Source organism: Pecten maximus, chromosome 16 (genome assembly GCF_902652985.1).
Source record: "Pecten maximus chromosome 16, xPecMax1.1, whole genome shotgun sequence".
NCBI lineage: Eukaryota > Metazoa > Mollusca > Bivalvia > Pectinida > Pectinidae > Pecten > Pecten maximus.
The window spans coordinates 29,262,224-29,284,652 of NC_047030.1; the positions used below are offsets into that span (position 1 = coordinate 29,262,224).

Here is a 22,429-nt window from a genome sequence, read left to right on the forward strand (position 1 = left end):
GAACTACGTTAATTAGAAAACAAAATAATTAATTTCACTACGTTAACTACGTTAATTAGAAAACAAAATAATTAATTTCACATGATAAAAACAAACACTGTTCAGATGTCATATAACATTGTTAGTGTTCAATTAACAAACACGTGACATTAAATCTATATTAAGCAACACGTACGCATGATCATGTGACCTACACATTTGAAAATGGCGGATGTTTCGTCGTCTGATCTGTTGTGGGACCACGCAGGAGAGGATTTAGAGGACAATCCTTTAATCAATACCTACAACACCGATACTCCTGCTAGACAGAGGGACAACAGGTAAACCATGCTCTTTTATATACTAGGTGGTGGCTTAGAGTTTCTCAATATTATGTAGTAAAACAATTCGGTTTCATTGTGAACACATTCTGGTCGGTGCATACACAGACATAATAGGAACCGACAGCTTGTGCCTGTTAACTATCTTTCATTTTTTGTCGTACGTACTGAAACCGGAATCAGCGTTGTAAATATCGGATGGTTGCAAAACCTGTAGACTGGTAGGCATGCGTGTTATGTGCATGCAGTTGTGCACATGTACATGTACGAACGTACATAATGACTTTGTGAGCCACATGTGGTTAAGCTAACAAATTGACTGACGACATCAAAATATCGGAGATATAAATATAATAGTTATACATAAACCCCGAAGATTAAACTACAGTGAAATCTTAAAATAGACAAATGGGACGAGTATGACTCATGTACATGTAGATGCACATGTACATACGTACATTGTAGCTACATGTAGGTATAATACACACGTATGAAAAGTGAATTTGAAGTGAATCATTTCTAGAAAAAATAAAAATACCAATTCTCCTAGATAAAGGTATGTATTGAACATAAATAAACTGTCATGTGACTGACCACACTAGTAGATCGTGGACTGGTAATGTAATTCACGTGATAAAATATTCCATTGATAAAACATTGAGTGATGGTTGATAACAATCACAATAACACCACAGGAACTGGACACATTTGATCTTATGTATGGTTGTTTGATTGGTGTACACATCCAGTAACATTATTTATAGCATCCAAGAGGAATATTAATTATGTCCATATGTACCTGTGTTAATATTACAACCATCTATGACCATAAGGACACCAGCATTGTTTCAATGACAATAGGATGTCTTCATCACCTATTATCAGGGACACACACCTGGTTACATTGTACCATGATTCATACATATCAATCAAAATATATTCAAAGAATTAAACAAAATAAAAACTTAGGCTGAAATTTCCTAGACAGCACCTAAATTCACTGTAGATAATAACAAAAAGTGATTGCATACAGCGGTATCTGTCCTAGAGTCATTTGTGTTGATGATGTAAGGTACCTGTACATTGAAATGATAGAGATCTGCTGTATGTGTGGTATATTGTCCAGCTATTTGGTATAATTACAGGTCTGTTGTATGTGTGGTATATTGTCCAGCTATTTGGTATAATTACAGACCTGTTGTATGTGTGGTATATTGTCCAGCTATTTGGTATAATTACAGACCTGTTGTATGTGTGGTATATTGTCCAGCTATTTGGTATAATTACAGACCTGCTGTATGTGTGGTATATTGTCCAGCTATTTGGTATAATTACAGGTCTGTTGTATGTGTGGTATATTGTCCAGCTATTTGGTATAATTACAGACCTGCTGTATGTGTGGTATATTGTCCAGCTATTTGGTATAATTACAGGCCTGTTGTATTTGTGGTATATTGTCCAGCTATTTGGTATAATTACAGGTCTGCTGTTTGTGTGGTATATTGTCCAGCTATTTGGTATAATTACAGACCTGTTGTATGTGTGGTATATTGTCCAGCTATTTGGTACAATTACAGGCCTGTTGTATGTGTGGTATATTGTCCAGCTATTTGGTATAATTACAGACCTGTTGTATGTGAGGTATATTGTCCAGCTATTTGGTATAATTACAGGCCTGTTGTATGTGTGGTATATTGTCCAGCTATTTGGTATAATTACAGACCTGTTGTATGTGTGGTATATTGTCCAGCTATTTGGTATAATTACAGAACTGTTGTATGTGTGGTATATTGTCCAGCTATTTGGTATAATTACAGACCTGCTGTGTGGTATATTGTCCAGCTATTTGGTATAATTACAGACCTGTTGTATGTGTGGTATATTGTCCAGCTATTTGGTATAATTACAGACCTGTTGTATGTGTAGTATATTGTCCAGCTATTTGGTATAATTACAGACCTGTTGTATGTGTGGTATATTGTCCAGCTATTTGGTATACTTACATACCTGTTGTATGTGTGGTATATTGTCCAGCTATTTGGTATAATTACAGACCTGTTGTTTGTGTGGTATATTGTCCAGCTATTTGGTATAATTACAGACCTGCTGTATGTGTGGTATATTGTCCAGCTATTTGGTATAATTACAGACCTGTTGTATGTGTGGTATATTGTCCAGCTATTTGGTATAATTACAGGTCTGTTGTATGTGTGGTATATTGTCCAGCTATTTGGTATAATTACAGACCTGTTGTATGTGTGGTATATTGTCCAGCTATTTGGTATAATTACAGACCTGTTGTATGTGTGGTATATTGTCCAGCTATTTGGTATAATTACAGACCTGTTGTATGTGTGGTATATTGTCCAGCTATTTGGTATAATTACAGACCTGTTGTATGTGTGGTATATTGTCCAGCTATTTGGTATAATTACAGACCTGTTGTATGTGTGGTATATTGTCCAGCTATTTGGTATAATTACAGACCTGCTGTATATGTGGTATATTGTCCAGCTATTTGGTATAATTACAGGCCTGTTGTATGTGTGGTATATTGTCCAGCTATTTGGTATAATTACAGACCTGTTGTATGTGTGGTATATTGTCCAGCTATTTGGTATAATTACAGACCTGTTGTATGTGTGGTATATTGTCCAGCTATTTGGTATAATTACAGGCCTGTTGTATGTGTGGTATATTGTCCAGCTATTTGGTATAATTACAGACCTGTTGTATGTGTGGTATATTGTCCAGCTATTTGGTATAATTACAGACCTGCTGTATGTGTGGTATATTGTCCAGCTATTTGGTATAATTACAGACCTGTTGTATGTGTGGTATATTGTCCAGCTATTTGGTATAATTACAGGCCTGTTGTATGTGTGGTATATTGTCCAGCTATTTGGTATAATTACAGACCTGTTGTATGTGTGGTATATTGTCCAGCTATTTGGTATAATTACAGGTCTGCTGTATGTGTGGTATATTGTCCAGCTATTTGGTATAATTACAGACCTGTTGTATGTGTGGTATATTGTCCAGCTATTTGGTATAATTACAGACCTGTTGTATGTGTGGTATATTGTCCAGCTATTTGGTATAATTACAGACCTGTTGTATGTGTGGTATATTGTCCAGCTATTTGGTATAATTACAGACCTGCTGTATGTGTGGTATATTGTCCAGCTATTTGGTATAATTACAGACCTGTTGTATGTGTGGTATATTGTCCAGCTATTTGGTATAATTACAGGCCTGTTGTATGTGTGGTATATTGTCCAGCTATTTGGTATAATTACAGACCTGTTGTATGTGTGGTATATTGTCCAGCTATTTGGTATAATTACAGACCTGTTGTATGTGTGGTATATTGTCCAGCTATTTGGTATAATTACAGACCTGTTGTATGTGTGGTATATTGTCCAGCTATTTGGTATAATTACAGGCCTGTTGTATGTGTGGTATATTGTCCAGCTATTTGGTATAATTACAGACCTGTTGTATGTGTGGTATATTGTCCAGCTATTTGGTATAATTACAGGCCTGTTGTATGTGTGGTATATTGTCCAGCTATTTGGTATAATTACAGACCTGCTGTTTGTGTGGTATATTGTCCAGCTATTTGGTATAATTACAGGCCTGGTGTCCATGGTGCTGGTCATGAAGGTGTCCATCTGTCCTACTATCAGACAGTAAAGCTGTTGGAAAATCTAGAAGAGAGCAGTGAAACTCTTAAACAGTACCTGGGAGACCTCAATGATACGTCGCAGGAAAATGACAGGGTCAGTATATAGGACAAACTAAAATGAAATTAGTATGTATATAGGTTGCAGTGTAAGGTGGTATCAGGGTCAGTATTAAGGTCAAGGTCAATATTGAGTAGTTAAACTATAAATTTGTAGTATAAATCTGCGATTTTGATCAGAAGTATATTGACAATGTAAATTGACATGTAGATACCAGTGAAATGTTTTATGTCAGCAGGATACTACATTTGTCAACAACAGTAGTCTGAGAAAGAGATTTTGTCAGAAATTTCTGCGAGTCCTGGAACAAACTACAGGCACAAAGACCATCATCTTTACCCTGCTTTTACAGGTGTGTATAGCTACATGTAAGGACAGATCACTAACCACAGTAACTAGGTCAGAGTTACCTCACTAGCCACAGTAACTAGGTCAGGTTTACATCACTAACCACAGTAACTAGGTCAGGGTTACATCACTAACCACAGTGACTAGGTCAGAGTTACCTCACTCACCACATTAACTAGGTCAGGGTTACCTCACTCACCACATTAACTAGGTCAGGGTTACCTCACTTATCACAGTAACTAGGTCAGAGTTACCTCACTCACCACATTAACTAGGTCAGGGTTACCTCACTCACCACATTAACTAGGTCAGGGTTACCTCACTCACCACAGTAACTATGTCAGAGTTACCTCACTAACCACAGTAACTAGGTCAGGGTTACCTCACTCACCACAGTAACTAGGTCAGGTTTACATCACTAACCACAGTAACTAGGTCAGGGTTACCTCACTAACCACAGTAACTAGGTCAGGGTTACCTCACTAACCACAATAACTAGGTCAGGTTTACATCACTAACCACAGTAACTAGGTCAGGTTTACATCCCTAACCACAGTAACTAGGTCAGGGTTACCTCACTAACCACAGTAACTAGGTCAGGGTTACCTCACTAACCACAGTAACTAGGTCAGGGTTACCTCACTAACCACAATAACTAGGTCAGGTTTACATCACTAACCACAGTAACTAGGTCAGGTTTACATCCCTAACCACAGTAACTAGGTCAGGGTTACCTCACTAACCACAGTAACTAGGTCAGGGTTACCTCACTAACCACAGTAACTAGGTCAGGTTTACATCCCTAACCACAGTAACTAGGTCAGGTTTACATCACTAACCACAGTAACTAGGTCAGGTTTACATCACTTATCACAGTAACTAGGTCAGGTTAACATCACTTATCACAGTAACTAGGTCAGGTTAACATCCCTAACCACAGTAACTAAGTCAGGTTTACATCACTTACCACAGTAACTAGGTCAGGGTTACCTCACTAACCACAGTAACTAGGTCAGAGTTACCTCACTCACCACAGTAACTAGGTCAGGGTTACCTCACTAACCACAGTAACTAGGTCAGGGTTACCTCACTTATCACAGTAACTATGTCAGGGTTACCTCACTAACCACAGTAACTATGTCAGGTTTACATCCCTAACCACAGTAACTAGGTCAGGGTTACCTCACTTATCACAGTAACTATGTCAGGGTTACATCACTAACCACATTAACTAGGTCAGGGTTACCTCACTAACCAAAGTGTAACTAGGTCAGGGTTATAACACTTACCACAGTAACTAGGTCAGGTTTACATCACTAACCACAGTAACTAGGTCAGGTTTACATCACTTACCACAATAACTAGGTCAGGTTTACATCACTAACCACAGTAACTAGGTCAGGTTTACATCACTTACCACAATAACTAGGTCAGGTTTACATCACTAACCACAGTAACTAGGTCAGGGTTACCTCACTAACCACAATAACTAGGTCAGGTTTACATCACTAACCACAGTAACTAGGTCAGGTTTACATCACTAACCACAGTAACTAGGTCAGGGTTACCTCACTAACCACAGTAACTAGGTCAGGGTTACCTCACTAACCACAATAACTAGGTCAGGTTTACATCACTAACCACAGTAACTAGGTCAGGTTTACATCCCTAACCACAGTAACTAGGTCAGGGTTACCTCACTAACCACAGTAACTAGGTCAGGGTTACCTCACTAACCACAGTAACTAGGTCAGGTTTACATCCCTAACCACAGTAACTAGGTCAGGTTTACATCACTTATCGCAGTAACTAGGTCAGGTTAACATCACTTATCACAGTAACTAGGTCAGGTTAACATCCCTAACCACAGTAACTAAGTCAGGTTTACATCACTTACCACAGTAACTAGGTCAGGGTTACCTCACTAACCACAGTAACTAGGTCAGAGTTACCTCACTCACCACAGTAACTAGGTCAGGGTTACCTCACTAACCACAGTAACTAGGTCAGGGTTACCTCACTTATCACAGTAACTATGTCAGGGTTACCTCACTAACCACAGTAACTATGTCAGGTTTACATCCCTAACCACAGTAACTAGGTCAGGGTTACCTCACTTATCACAGTAACTATGTCAGGGTTACATCACTAACCACATTAACTAGGTCAGGGTTACCTCACTAACCAAAGTGTAACTAGGTCAGGGTTAAAACACTTACCACAGTAACTAGGTCAGGTTTACATCACTAACCACAGTAACTAGGTCAGGTTTACATCACTTACCACAATAACTAGGTCAGGTTTACATCACTAACCACAGTAACTAGGTCAGGTTTACATCACTTACCACAATAACTAGGTCAGGTTTACATCACTAACCACAGTAACTAGGTCAGGGTTACCTCACTAACCACAATAACTAGGTCAGGTTTACATCACTAACCACAGTAACTAGGTCAGGTTTACATCACTTATCACAGTAACTAGGTCAGGGTTGCCTCACTAACCACAGTAACAAGGTCAGGGTTACCTCACTCACCACAGTAACTAGGTCAGGTTTACATCACTAACCACAGTAACTAGGTCAGGTTTACATCCCTAACCACAGTAACTAGGTCAGGTTTACATCACTAACCACAGTAACTAGGTCAGGGTTACCTCACTAACCACAGTAACTAGGTCAGGTTTACATCACTAACCACAGTAACTAGGTCAGGTTTACATCCCTAACCACAGTAACTAGGTCAGGTTTACATCACTAACCACAATAACTAGGTCAGGTTTACATCACTAACCACAGTAACTAGGTCAGGTTTACATCACTAACCACAGTAACTAGGTCAGGTTTACATCCCTAACCACAGTAACTAGGTCAGGGTTACCTCACTCACCACAGTAACTAGGTCAGGTTTACATCACTAACCACAGTAACTAGGTCAGGTTTACATCCCTAACCACAGTAACTAGGTCAGGTTTACATCACTAACCACAGTAACTAGGTCAGGGTTACCTCACTAACCACAGTAACTAGGTCAGGGTTACCTCACTTATCACAGTAACTATGTCAGGGTTACCTCACTTACCACAGTAACTATGTCAGGTTTACATCACTTATCACAGTAACTAGGTCAGGGTTACCTCACTTACCACAGTAACTAGGTCAGGTTTACATCCCTAACCACAGTAACTAGGTCAGGTTTACATCACTTATCACAGTAACTAGGTCAGGGTTGCCTCACTAACCACAGTAACTAGGTCAGAGTTACCTCACTAACCACAGTAACTAGGTCAGGGTTACCTCACTAACCACAGTAACTAGGTCAGGTTTACATCCCTAACCACAGTAACTAGGTCAGGTTTACATCACTAACCACAGTAACTAGGTCAGGGTTACTTCCCTAACCACAGTAACTAGGTCAGGTTTACATCACTAACCACAGTAACTAGATCAGGGTTACTTCCCTAACCACAGTAACTAGGTCAGGGTTACCTCACTAACCACAGTAACTAGGTCAGGGTTACCTCACTTACCACAGTAACTAGGTCAGGGTTACCTCACTAACCACAGTAACTAGGTCAGGTTTACATCCCTAACCACAGTAACTAGGTCAGGTTTACATCACTAACCACAGTAACTAGGTCAGGGTTACTTCCCTAACCACAGTAACTAGGTCAGGTTTACATCACTAACCACAGTAACTAGGTCAGGGTTACTTCCCTAACCACAGTAACTAGGTCAGGGTTACCTCACTAACCACAGTAACTAGGTCAGGGTTACCTCACTTACCACAGTAACTAGGTCAGGGTTAATTCACTCACCACAGTAACTAGGTCAGGGTTACCTCACTCACCACAGTAACTAGGTCAGGTTTACATCACTTACCACAGTAACTAGGTCAGGGTTACCTCACTAACCACAGTAACTAGGTCAGGGTTACCTCACTAACCACAGTAACTAGGTCAGGTTTACATCACTAACCACAGTAACTAGGTCAGGTTTACATCACTAACCACAGTAACTAGGTCAGGGTTACATCCCTACCCACAGTAACTTGGTCAGGTTTACATCCCTAACCACAGTAACTAGGTCAGGGTTACCTCACTTACCACAGTAACTAGGTCAGGGTTACCTCACTTACCACAGTAACTAGGTCAGGGTTACCTCACTAACCACAGTAACTAGGTCAGGGTTACCTCACTAACCACAGTAACTAGGTCAGGGTTACCTCACTAACCACAGTAACTAGGTCAGGGTTACATCCCTAACCACAGTAACTAGGTCAGGGTTACCTCACTAACCACAGTAACTAGGTCAGGGTTACCTCAATAACCACAGTAACTAGGTCAGGTTTACTTCACTAACCACAGTAACTAGGTCAGGGTTACCTCATTAACCACAGTAACTAGGTCAGGTTTACATCCCTAACCACAGTAACTAGGTCAGGTTTACATCCCTAACCACAGTAACTAGGTCAGGTTTACATCACTAACCACAGTAACTAGGTCAGGTTTACATCCCTAACCACAGTAACTAGGTCAGAGTTACCTCACTAACCACAGTAACTAGGTCAGGGCTACCTCACTTACCACAGTAACTAGGTCAGGGTTACCTCACTTACCACAGTAACTAGGTCAGGTTTACATCACTAACCACAGTAACTAGGTCAGGTTTACATCACTAACCACAGTAACTAGGTCAGGTTAACATCCCTAACCACAGTAACTAGGTCATGGTTACCTCACTAACCACAGTAACTAGGTCAGGTTTACTTCACTAACCACAGTAACTAGGTCAGGGTTACCTCACTAACCACAGTAACTAGGTCAGGTTTACATCCCTAACCACAGTTACTAGGTCAGGTTTACATCACTAACCACAGTAACTAGGTCAGGTTTACATCACTAACCACAGTAACTAGGTCAGGGTTACCTCACTCACCACATTAACTAGGTCAGAGTTACCTCACTAACCACAGTAACTAGGTCATGTTTACCTCACTAACCACAGTAACTAGGTCAGGTTTACATCACTTATCACAGTAACTAGGTCAGGTTTACATCACTTACCACAGTAACTAGGTCAGGGTTACATCACTAACCACAGTAACTAGGTCAGGGTTACCTCACTCACCACAGTAACTAGGTCAGGTTTACATCACTAACCACAGTAACTAGGTCAGGTTTACATCACTAACCACAGTAACTAGGTCAGGTTTACATCACTAACCACATTAACTATGTCAGGGTTACCTCACTAACCACAGTAACTAGGTCAGGTTTACATCACTAACCACAGTAACTAGGTCAGGTTTACATCACTAACCACAGTAACTATGTCAGGGTTACCTCACTAACCACAGTAACTAGGTCAGGTTTACATCACTAACCACAGTAACTAGGTCAGGTTTACATCACTAACCACAGTAACTAGGTCAGGGTTACATCACTAACCACAGTAACTAGGTCAGGGTTACATCACTCACCACAGTAACTAGGTCAGGTTTACATCACTAACCACAATAACTAGGTCAGAGTTACCTCACTAACCACAATAACTAGGTCAGGGTTACCTCACTAACCACAGTAACTAGGTCAGGTTTACCTCACTAATCACAGTAACTAGGTCAGGGTTACCTCACTAACCACAGTAACTAGGTCAGGGTAACATCACTAACCACAGTAACTAGGTCAGAGTTACCTCACTAACCACAATAACTAGGTCAGAGTTACCTCACTAACCACAATAACTAGGTCAGGGTTACCTCACTCATCACATTAACTAGGTCAGGGTTACCTCACTAACCACAGTAACTAGGTCAGGGTTACCTCACTAACCACAGTAACTAGGTCAGGGTTACATCACTAACCACAATAACTAGGTCAGGGTTACCTCACTCATCACATTAACTAGGTCAGGGTTACCTCACTAACCACAATAACTAGGTCAGGGTTACATCACTAACCACAGTTACTAGGTCAGGTTTACCTCACTCACCACAGTAACTAGGTCAGGTTTACATCCCTAACCACAATAACTAGGTCAGAGTTACCTCACTAACCACAATAACTAGGTCAGGGTTACCTCACTCACCACATTAACTAGGTCAGGGTTACCTCACTAACCACAGTAACTAGGTCAGGGTTACCTCACTAACCACAGTAACTAGGTCAGGTTTACATCCCTAACCACAATAACTAGGTCAGAGTTACATCCCTAACCACAATAACTAGGTCAGAGTTACCTCACTCATCATATTAACTAGGTCAGGGTTACCTCACTCACCACATTAACTAGGTCAGGGTTACCTCACTAACCACAGTTACTAGGTCAGGTTTACCTCACTCACCACAGTAACTAGGTCAGGTTTACATCCCTAACCACAATAACTAGGTGAGAGTTACCTCACTAATCACAATAACTAGGTCAGGGTTACCTCACTCATCACATTAACTAGGTCAGGGTTACCTCACTAACCACAGTAACTAGGTCAGGGTTACCTCACTAACCACAGTAACTAGGTCAGGGTTACATCACTAACCACAATAACTAGGTCAGGGTTACCTCACTCATCACATTAACTAGGTCAGGGTTACCTCACTAACCACAATAACTAGGTCAGGGTTACATCACTAACCACAGTTACTAGGTCAGGTTTACCTCACTCACCACAGTAACTAGGTCAGGTTTACATCCCTAACCACAATAACTAGGTCAGAGTTACCTCACTAACCACAATAACTAGGTCAGGGTTACCTCACTCACCACATTAACTAGGTCAGGGTTACCTCACTAACCACAGTAACTAGGTCAGGGTTACCTCACTAACCACAGTAACTAGGTCAGGTTTACATCCCTAACCACAATAACTAGGTCAGAGTTACATCCCTAACCACAATAACTAGGTCAGAGTTACCTCACTCATCACATTAACTAGGTCAGGGTTACCTCACTCACCACATTAACTATGTCAGGGTTACATCACTAACCACAGTAACTAGGTCAGGGTTACCTCACTAACCACAGTAACTAGGTCAGGTTTACATCCCTAACCACAGTTAGTAGGTCAGGTTTACATCCCTAACCACAGTTACTAGGTCAGGTTTACATCCCTAACCACAGTAACTAGGTCAGGTTTACTTCACTTATCACAGTAACTAGGTCAGGTTTACTTCACTAACCACAATAACTAGGTCAGGTTTACATCCCTAACCACAGTAACTAGGTCAGGTTTACATCACTTACCACAGTAACTAGGTCAGGTTTACATCCCTAACCACAGTAACTAGGTCAGTTTTACATCACTAACCACAGTAACTATGTCAGAGTTACCTCACTAACCACAGTAACTAGGTCAGAGTTACCTCACTAACCACAGTAACTAGGTCAGGTTTACATCCCTAACCACAGTAACTAGGTCAGGTTTACTTCACTTATCACAGTAACTAGGTCAGGGTTACATCACTTACCACAGTAACTAGGTCAGGGTTACCTCACTCACCACATTAACTAGGTCAGGGTTACCTCACTTACCACAGTAACTAGGTCAGGTTTACATCACTAACCACAGTAACTAGGTCAGGTTTACATCACTAACCACAGTAACTAGGTCAGGGTTACCTCACTAACCACAGTAATTAGGTCAGGGTTACCTCACTAACCACAGTAACTAGGTCAGGTTTACATCCCTAACCACAGTTAGTAGGTCAGGTTTACATCCCTAACCACAGTTACTAGGTCAGGTTTACATCCCTAACCACAGTAACTAGGTCAGGTTTACTTCACTTATCACAGTAACTAGGTCAGGTTTACTTCACTAACCACAATAACTAGGTCAGGTTTACATCCCTAACCACAGTAACTAGGTCAGGTTTACATCCCTAACCACAGTAACTAGGTCAGGTTTACATCACTAACCACAGTAACTAGGTCAGGGTTACCTCACTTACCACAGTAACTAGGTCAGAGTTACCTCACTCACCACAGTAACTAGGTCAGGGTTACCTCACTTACCACAGTAACTAGGTCAGAGTTACCTCACTCACCACAGTAACTAGGTCAGAGTTACCTCACTTACCACAGTAACTAGGTCAGAGTTACCTCACTCACCACAGTAACTAGGTCAGGGTTACCTCACTAACCACAGTAACTAGGTCAGGGTTACTTCCCTAACCACAGTAACTAGGTCAGAGTTACCTCACTCACCACAGTAACTAGGTCAGGTTTACTTCCCTAACCACAGTAACTAGGTCAGGTTTACATCACTAACCACAGTAACTAGGTCAGGTTTACATCACTTACCACAGTAACTAGGTCAGGTTTACATCCCTAACCACAGTAACTAGGTCAGGTTTACATCCCTAACCACAGTAACTAGGTCAGGTTTACATCCCTAACCACAGTAACTAGGTCAGGTTTACATCCCTAACCACAGTAACTAGGTCAGGTTTACTTCACTTATCACAGTTACTAGGTCAGGTTTACATCCCTAACCACAGTAACTAGGTCAGGTTTACATCACTAACCACAGTAACTAGGTCAGGTTTACATCCCTAACCACAGTAACTAGGTCAGGTTTACATCCCTAACCACAGTAACTAGGTCAGGGTTACCTCACTAACCACAGTAACTAGGTCAGGTTTACATCCCTAACCACAGTAACTAGGTCAGGTTTACATCCCTAACCACAGTAACTAGGTCAGGTTTACTTCACTTATCACAGTTACTAGGTCAGGTTTACATCCCTAACCACAGTAACTAGGTCAGGTTTACATCCCTAACCACAGTAACTAGGTCAGGGTTACCTCACTAACCACAGTAACTAGGTCAGGGTTACCTCACTCACCACATTAACTAGGTCAGGGTTACCTCACTAACCACAGTAACTAGGTCAGGTTTACTTCACTAACCACAGTAACTAGGTCAGGTTTACATCACTAACCACAGTAACTAGGTCAGGGTTACCTCACTAACCACAGTAACTAGGTCAGGTTTACATCCCTAACCACAATAACTAGGTCAGGGTTACCTCACTTACCACAGTAACTAGGTCAGGGTTACCTCACTAACCACAGTAACTAGGTCAGGGTTACTTCCCTAACCACAGTAACTAGGTCAGGGTTACCTCACTAACCACAGTAACTAGGTCAGGTTTACATCCCTAACCACAATAACTAGGTCAGGGTTACCTCACTAACCACAGTAACTAGGTCAGGGTTACCTCACTAACCACAGTAACTAGGTCAGGGTTACCTCACTAACCACAGTAACTAGGTCAGGGTTACCTCACTAACCACAGTAACTAGGTCAGGTTTACATCCCTAACCACAATAACTAGGTCAGGGTTACCTCACTAACCACAGTAACTAGGTCAGGGTTACCTCACTAACCACAGTAACTAGGTCAGGGTTACTTCCCTAACCACAGTAACTAGGTCAGGGTTACCTCACTAACCACAGTAACTAGGTCAGGTTTACATCCCTAACCACAATAACTAGGTCAGGGTTACCTCACTTATCACAGTTACTAGGTCAGGTTTACATCACTAACCACCGTAACTATGTCAGGGTTACCTCACTTACTAGGTCAGTTAACATCACTAACAGAAGTAATGTAATTAAATTTGCATTACTATTGAAACTAGATCCCATTGGTGGCCCTGGTAATAGGTACAATGCCACTGATGACAATGTTGTGGAGAACATGATCATCAGGAGTCCACAGATCATCTGTCAAAAACGATATCCTCTGTAATTTGTGTCTCTGTGTTAAATTGAAATACAATACTGTATATGTAGGTGTGTACTGGTCATATACATAACTTTTACCTTGACCCTGGCCCTTAGCAGTTAAGGATGTTAGCTGTTATTTTCAGGGAGTGAATCTACTAATCCAGACCATCATTGATATCTGGTCAAAGAAGGACGACGACAACGCAATTGTGGTGGTGAGTATAACTTCTTAAACCAATCAGATGTTGATACTCCAACCAATCAGATGTTGATACTCCAACCAATCAGATGTTGATACTCCAACCAATCAGATCTTAATACTCCAACCAATCAGATCTTGATACTCCAACCAATCAGATCTTGATACTCCAACCAATCAGATCTTGATACTCCAACCAATCAGATCTTGATACTCCAACCAATCAGATCTTGATACTCCAACCAATCAGATCTTGATACTCCAACAAATCAGATCTTGATACTCCAACCAATCAGATCTTGATCCTCCAAACAATCAGATCCTTATACTCCAACAAATCAGATCTTGATACTCCAACCAATCAGATCTTGATCCTCCAACCAATCAGATCTTGATTCTCCAACCAATCAAATCTTGATACTCCAACCAATCAGATCTTGATACTCCAACCAATCAGATCTTGATACTCCAACCAATCAGATCTTAATACTCCAACCAATCAGATCTTGATACTCCAACCAATCAGATCTTTATACTCCAACCAATCAGATCTTGATACTCCAACCAATCAGATCTTGATACAGATGTTGTATGAAATTGTTGCTTGTTTATTATAGCTGCAAAAAAGTTCCTTATCAATCCTAGATACCAATTTAACTTTGTTTAGTTGGATCATCCAAATTCAACAGCGTATTTTAATGAAAGTTTGGAGTAAATCGATTGGAAAATCTTCCTCAAAGTTATGGGTACCTACTTCCTAATACAGCCGGACAAACTAGATCAAGCTCAAAGTTACCTACTTCTCAATACAGCCGAGAGAAACTAGATCAAGCTCAAAGTTACCTACTTCCCAATACAGTCGGGACAAAGTAGATCAAGGTCAAAGTTACCTTCTTCCCAATACAGCAGATGTATTTTCATCTCTCCATATATATCTATATTTTCATCTCTCCATGTATATCTATATTTTCGTCTCTCCATGTATATCTATATTTCAATCTCTCCATGTATATCTATATTTCAACCTCTCCATGTATATCTGTATTTTGTTCCAGCGATCAACCTTGTTTTTTCGATGTTGAGGTAGAATTACAGTTTTGTCTGTATGTTGGTATTCCCTGTCTGTCTTTCACAAAAAACTTGTTTCCTGTATTTCAGAGTTGTGTCACCATGATAGTTCTACAGCTAGTCAACCTCATCCTCATCATGTTTAGTTCAGGTAAGGAATATTTCGGGTAAGGGCTAAACAGAATACCCAGGTTAGGTTGTGTTCATGAATTCTGTAATTAAATTTATGTCCTTTATTTCCAGTCAAGTTGGCACGGCAGCTGGTGGGGCGAAGAGTGAACGGCATCTTACTGATACAGTCTTACTTTGCGTCCGTTTTTTTGTTTGCGGGTCTCTATACCGTTACAAGTCGACTTCAGGTGAGCTAGGACACATAAACTGTTTTGTGATGAAGCTGTGTCTTTGTGATGTGGAAGCCAACTTTAAAGTACACTATATTATATTGTTTCCTATTAGGTCAGCATTGTTAACTTCATAGACCAATTTGGATGGGTTGGGATGGGGAGTTGGAGAGGTTGGGACGGGGAGTTGGAGAGGTTGGGACGGGGAGTTAGAGAGGTTGGGATGGGGAGTTGGAGAGGTTGGTATGGGGAGTTGGAGAGGTTGGGACGGGGAGTTGGAGAGGTTGGGACGGGGAGTTAGAGAGGTTGGGATGGGGAGTTGGAGAGGTTGGGATGGGGAGTTAGAGAGGTTGGGACGGGGAGTTGGAGAGGTTGGGACGGGGGAGTTGGAGAGGTTGGGATGGTGAGTTGGAGAGGTTGGGACGGGGAGTTGGAGAGGTTGGGACGGGGAGTTGGAGAGGTTGGGATGGGGAGTTGGAAAGGTTGGGACGGGGAGTTGGAGAAGTTGGGATGGGGAGTTGGAGAGGTTGGGACGGGGGAGTTGGAGAGGTTGGGATGGGGAGTTGGAGAGGTTGGGATGGGGAGTTGGAGAGGTTGGGACGGGGAGTTGGAGAGGTTGGGACGGGGAGTTGGAGAGGTTGGGACGGGGAGTTGGAGAGGTTGGGACGGGGAGTTGGAGAGGTTGGGATGGGGAGTTGGAGAGGTTGGGATGGGGAGTTGGAGAGGTTGGGACGGGGGAGTTGGAGAGGTTGGGATGGGGAGTTGGAGAGGTTGGGATGGGGAGTTGGAGAGGTTGGGATGGGGAGTTGGAGAGGTTGGGATGGGGGAGTTGGAGAGGTTGGGATGGGGAGTTGGAGAGGTTGGGATGGGGAGTTGGAGAGGTTGGGATGGGGAGTTGGAGAGGTTGGGATGGGGAGTTGGAGAGGTTGGGACGGGGGGTTGGAGAGGTTGGGACGGGGAGTTGGAGAGGTTGGGACGGGGGAGTTGGAGAGGTTGGGATGGGGAGTTGGAGAGGTTGGGACGGGGAGTTGGAGAGGTTGGGATGGGGGAGTTGGAGAGGTTGGGATGGGGGAGTTGGAGAGGTTGGGACGAGGGAGTTGGAGAGGTTGGGATGGGGAGTTGGAGAGGTTGGGATGGTGAGTTGGAGAGGTTGGGACGGGGAGTTGGAGAGGTTGGGACGGGAGAGTTGGACGGGTTGGGATCGAAGAGTTGGATGGTATGGGATCGGGAGTTAGTTGGGTTGTGATAGAGGAGTTAGTTGGATTGTGATCGAGGAGTTGGATGGGTTGGGATGGGTTAGTTGGATGGGTTGGGATGGGGCAGTTGGAGGGGCTGGGATGGGGAAGTTGGACGAGTTGGGATCAGGGAGTTAGTTGGGTTGTGATCGAGGAGTTCAGATTTCATTTCTCTAAATATCATTGATTGCCCATTCTATGTGCTAATAGTTTAGAATTGTAACCTTATTTCTGACGTACATTAAATAAAAGTTTGTCAGGGTATCATTAAGATATACCATCTAATAAACATCCAACTCTGTGTTTATTTGTGAACACAGGTACTGTCTGAAGAGTTTGACAGTTGTCGCTTTGTTTTTGTTGAGTAAGCATTTTCTAAAATGTTATTAATTAACATACAGTGTATTCTTTGATAGATTTGGAAAACTATGGATGATAATATAATCATCTGTCATCATGTACAAGTCAGTGAAACGTTTGTTTCAAGCATCCTGAGACATTGAGCTTGCTTGTGAGCTACATGTAGATGACACAGATTTCGAAAAACAACCATATAATTATTACCCAGGGTACACTGTTTTTGTAAATATTTTTCTTGAAGCAGCCATTAATATCATTTTTATAGGTGATCATATGACCTGCTTTCAGAAAAATAATAATAATACATGGAACGTAACATATATATATATAAACCGTGTGGGTATGATGACAGTACATTTAGTAAAACAACAACATGTGTATGTCATTTGAGGAAAAATATGTCCAAATAAATGCACCAGTCTCATTTTGTGTATTCTGTCATGAAATGCTACAAAAAACAATAAAAAAAACGGTAATTGAAATTGTGGTTGAATTTTCCATACATGATGTTTTATCTGAATGTTATCAATATCTTTTTAGCCTGGATCTTGGAAGGATATTCGGGAGTCAGTAGAAGAGAATCCTGGCCTCATCATTGCACTTTATACCAAATTTTTGTATTTCTCTGTTTCCACAGCAACTTTATGTGGTAATTAAATTTTCATCTTAATATTTTAATTACATCCCTGTAGTATATTGACAATAGATATTATGTTGTAAGTTGATATTGTTACCTTACAAACAATAATGCAGTCGTTATGATATAATATCTATACAGTTTTAATCTATACAGTTTTTAATTGAAAGTACAGTACATTTAAGTTTGGTAATTAAACTGTAAGTTTTGAAATTCATTGGTAAGTTTAGAAATTAATTTGTAAGTTTTGAAATTAATTGGTAGGTTTTGAAATTAACTGGTAAGTTTTGAAATTATTGATAATGACTGAACAACATTTCCTGTTGTCTATATCCAGATCAATAATGACTGAACAACATTTCCTGTTGTCTATATCCAGATCAATAATGACTGAACAACATTTCCTGTTGTCTATATCCAGATCAATAATGACTGAACAACATTTCCTGTTGTCTATATCCAGATCAATAATGACTGAACAACATTTCCTGTTGTCTATATCCAGATCAATAATGACTGAACAACATTTCCTGTTGTCTATATCCAGATCAATAATGACTTACATGCAGTTTATACAGATTGCACTTTACAGTCTGTACATAAGTGGAGAGTATTGGTAAAATTAATGTCTCCGATGTTTATGTTCGATCCCCAGTAATGGCAGGATATTTTTCATTGCTCCTTCCTAAAACATGGATGGACCAATTTGTTATCTACCTGTATAGACAATACACAGTATGTAAGACCTTGTTGTTTTTTATTTTATACAATTTTGTTGTTCCTGATTTTGTATGACCTTGTACAACTTTGGTGTTGATAGAATAATTTAGAATCTACTCCACATTATTCTTTCTGATTTTGTATGACCTTCTTGTTTCTGATTTTGTATGACCTTCTTGTTTCTGATTTTGTATGACCTTGTTATTTCTTATTTTGTATGACCTTGTTATTTCTAATTTTGTTTAACCTTGTTTCTGATTTTGTGTGACCTTGCTGTTTCTGATTTTGTATGACCTTGTTGTTTCTGATTTTGTATGACCTTGATGTTTCTAATTCTGTTTGACCTTGTTTTTTTCTGATTTTGTATGACGTTTTTTTTTTTTTAAATATTATTTTGTATGACCTTGTTGTTTCTGAATTTGTTTGACCTTGTTATTTCTTATTTTGTATGACCTTGTTGTTTCTGAGTTTGTATGACCTTGTTATTTCTTATTTTGTATGACCTTGTTATTTCTGAGTTTGTATGACCTTGTTATTTCTTATTTTGTATGACCTTGTTGTTTCTAATTTTGAATGACCTTGTTATTTCTAATTCTGTATGACCTTGTTGTTTCTGAGTTTGTATGACCTTAATATTTCTTATTTTGTATGACCTTGTTGTTTCTAATTTTGTATGACCTTGTTATTTCTAATTATGTTTGACCTTGTTGTTGCAGGTACAGCTAGTACTTCCCCATATGAGTGGTACAATTTCATATTTGTGTCGCTACAGGTAAGAATCATAAGTGACGAGCTTGCTGATGAGTTTAATGTCAGTGGTTGATGAAGTTGATGTAGGGAGGTCAGGAGGGAGGGGGGGGGGGGGGGGGGGGGGGGGGGGGGGAATCCTCCTAAACCTGTGTACCAATTTCACTAAAACTTCACACAAATATAAAGGACCGTATACGTAGATGAGAACGAATCTTTTCTTCCAAATTTTTTTGGTTGCCATGGTAACTGGTCACTATAAACTGGTATAAACAGGTTTTTCCGATAAAGGGCCATAACTCTTAAGTCATTTGGCCAATTTTATTCAGCCTTGGGCAAATGGTGTAGCTAAGCAAAGCCTATAATTGGACATATTAGGTGTTTCCGAAACTACTACAATGGCAACACATAATCCTGGCTTCTGATTGGTCAAAATTCAGATATTGGCTGATTTCGACAAAATTTGTCAACTTCAAAGTACCACCATCCAGGCTTAAAAGAATACCAACATCATATGGCAATTGAGATGTCAGACGCTGGTTGTTCCAGTTTGGGCATTGCTTTTCACTTTCAACACTTTCAAGACATGAGGACATGTTATTAGATGACCATATCTGTTTCTGAATGTCCTTGATCTGGACAACCAAGTACAACACAATCATTTTATTGTAACGATATCACATCAACATTTCCTTTCAGCACAGAAAATTTGCTGATGAACTCAGGCTTCGTGTTTATGGTCAAAATTTGCAAAATTATCTCCATGCCGCCAATTTGCAAGTTTAATACATAATTATGTGAAAAGTAATAATAATATTTAATCAAATGAGAAGTAATAGAATTATGTTTATCTTCCCCAACAGATGTTGCTGAGTTTTATGTATTTTGCCTCGGTGCTCGGACATGCTTTAACACCGATTGCAGGCGACACTCCCAAGCTAAGGAGATTGCGGGCATTGTCAGAAGGGAGACAACTCCCAGAGCCCATAACGACCTGTATCAGGGCCACACCAATACCGACAAGTATGTTTATAAACCAGATGTGCCGATTAACCTCCGCAGTATAACGGGGATCGGGTATTCTGTCAACAATAGAAGAGATATGTGATGGGAATACTATCTGATAAAAGCCATGATAATGTCCATTGCTAGTTTTGTGATTCACCCATTAATTCCCTCTTAATAAATGAAGTCAGATCTATTATTTATACTCTTTATTAGGATACTTGTACTGTATGTATTTTTGCATTAACTTAAGGAAGGTGATAGTTAAAACCCATTTAGTATATTTACTTCGCAAGATCCTAGAAATAATCATAAAATAGTAGAATGAGGTCTATGTTTATCAAATGCAATAACAGACTCTTTTTTTGACAGACTATGGAACTATTAACGATGGATGATTGTTAGTGACACAGAATGGACAAAATGTCTCCATGGAAACAGAAAAGAAAAATCATCTTGCCAGATCTGTTTATTACTGACCGAAGTGTTTAAAGTGTTAAGCTTCATATTCAAGGAAACAGGAAATGGAAGTACATTCAATTTTTACCATATTTTTATATATGAAGAAACATTTCCTAGGTAGTTCAATGATGATGTATTTTACTGGTTTTTTTTTCTTACACTCATGGCTGGAACCAGACACATTCTGATAGAGTGAGAAACAGGGTATGGGTCAAGGTCATATTAACAGTGTTGATGATCGACAGATGTATATTACATTTTTGTTTGGCATTTGCATTCAGAACATCAAAAATAATCTTGATGAGAAGTTTTAGCTTATAGGGAATATTCCTCCGTATAAACTTTTGTATAGTGCAACCATATTTTGTCTTGCCCTTTGACCTCATACATCACTTTGTCTGGCCTCAATGACCTTTACTTTACCTTTGACATTTTGACCCAATACTTTACTGTGTCTGGCCCCAATGATTTCTGATTTACCTTAAATGTTTTGACCCCATACATGATAAGGTAGAATCAAACACTCTTAATAGATAGAAGGGTCTTAAGGTGCTTTACCAAAATTGTTAATTTCATGACCCTGGGGCCTCATGTTTGCCCCTGGGGAGGGCGTAAACTTTACTATAGTTTATATAGGGAAATCACATTTTTGACTATTATTTGTTGGATTTGTATTGGAATTCATTCTAACTTTGTTAACATTATCAGCATGGGATAACAGCTTAATGGTATGCACATGTTGACCCTGACTGACCCCTTGGACTGATAGGTGGGATCAAAAAGGGTCAGTTAAATTAACTGAAATATTTCAAATCTCAGATGACTGTTAAGGCTCTTGTCTTACAAACCATTTGCTGGTTTTGATTTATGTACTGGGTAATCTTACAGACTATTTACTGGTTTTGATTTCTGTACTGGGTAATCCTACAGACTATTTACTGGTTTTGATTTCTGTACTGGGTAATCCTACAGACTATTTACTGGTTTTGATTTATGTACTGGGTAATCTTACAGACTATTTACTGGTTTTGATATCTGTACTGGGTAATCTTACAGAACATTTGCTGGTTTTGATATCTGTAATTTTCAATATTGGTTACCCTCACAGATGGTCTGTATTTTTGGATATATTGCCAGAAACAGTCTGTATATATCTGACAAGCTCAGGCCTAGTAAACATGTTATTTAGTTGTCCTGTGGTAAGCCCACCCTGACTTTGAGTCAGAGGTTATGACTAATGTGAATGCTCCTTGGACTTATTGGAGGATAAATACCTTACAAAAGTGTACATGGACACCTAGCCTTCCACAGTGTAAATATTTGTAGATGTAGGTTGTAGAGTACATGAGTCCTGGACAAGAGGATGCTGACTGGATGACTTTGTCAGTTTTAGCTCACCTGCCTGAAGAGAAAGTGAGCTTATGCCATAGCACGGCATTCGTTGTCCTTCCATCCGGCTTCAATATTTTCATTTAAACAACTTCTTCTCAATAATCAAGAGGACAAGAGACG

The 22,429-nt window shown here is 40.1% G+C and overlaps 1 protein-coding gene across 1 annotated transcript; it reads left to right on the top strand.

Annotated features, from left to right (window-relative positions):
- Positions 1 to 214: 214 nt before the first annotated feature.
- Positions 215 to 21,506, top strand: LOC117345308. The gene is made up of 10 exons (XM_033908376.1): positions 215 to 320; positions 3,958 to 4,102; positions 4,305 to 4,418; positions 14,287 to 14,358; positions 15,501 to 15,561; positions 15,654 to 15,769; positions 17,887 to 17,995; positions 19,420 to 19,475; positions 20,314 to 20,473; positions 20,828 to 21,506. The coding sequence occupies exons 5-10, from the start codon at positions 15,513 to 15,515 to the stop codon at positions 20,851 to 20,853; spliced, it is 516 nt and encodes a 171-aa protein (XP_033764267.1). The 5' UTR covers positions 215 to 320; positions 3,958 to 4,102; positions 4,305 to 4,418; positions 14,287 to 14,358; positions 15,501 to 15,512; the 3' UTR covers positions 20,854 to 21,506.
- Positions 21,507 to 22,429: the final 923 nt, after the last annotated feature.

Excerpts from the sequence above, each read along its gene's own strand:
- LOC117345308 (XM_033908376.1), top strand. The coding sequence starts at position 15,513 with ATGATAGTTCTACAGCTAGTCAACCTCATCCTCATCATGTTTAGTTCA. Across the intron at positions 15,562-15,653 it reads CCTCATCATGTTTAGTTCAG|TCAAGTTGGCACGGCAGCTG; the intron begins GTAAGGAATATT and ends CTTTATTTCCAG. Across the intron at positions 20,474-20,827 it reads GGCCACACCAATACCGACAA|ACTATGGAACTATTAACGAT; the intron begins GTATGTTTATAA and ends TTTTTTTGACAG.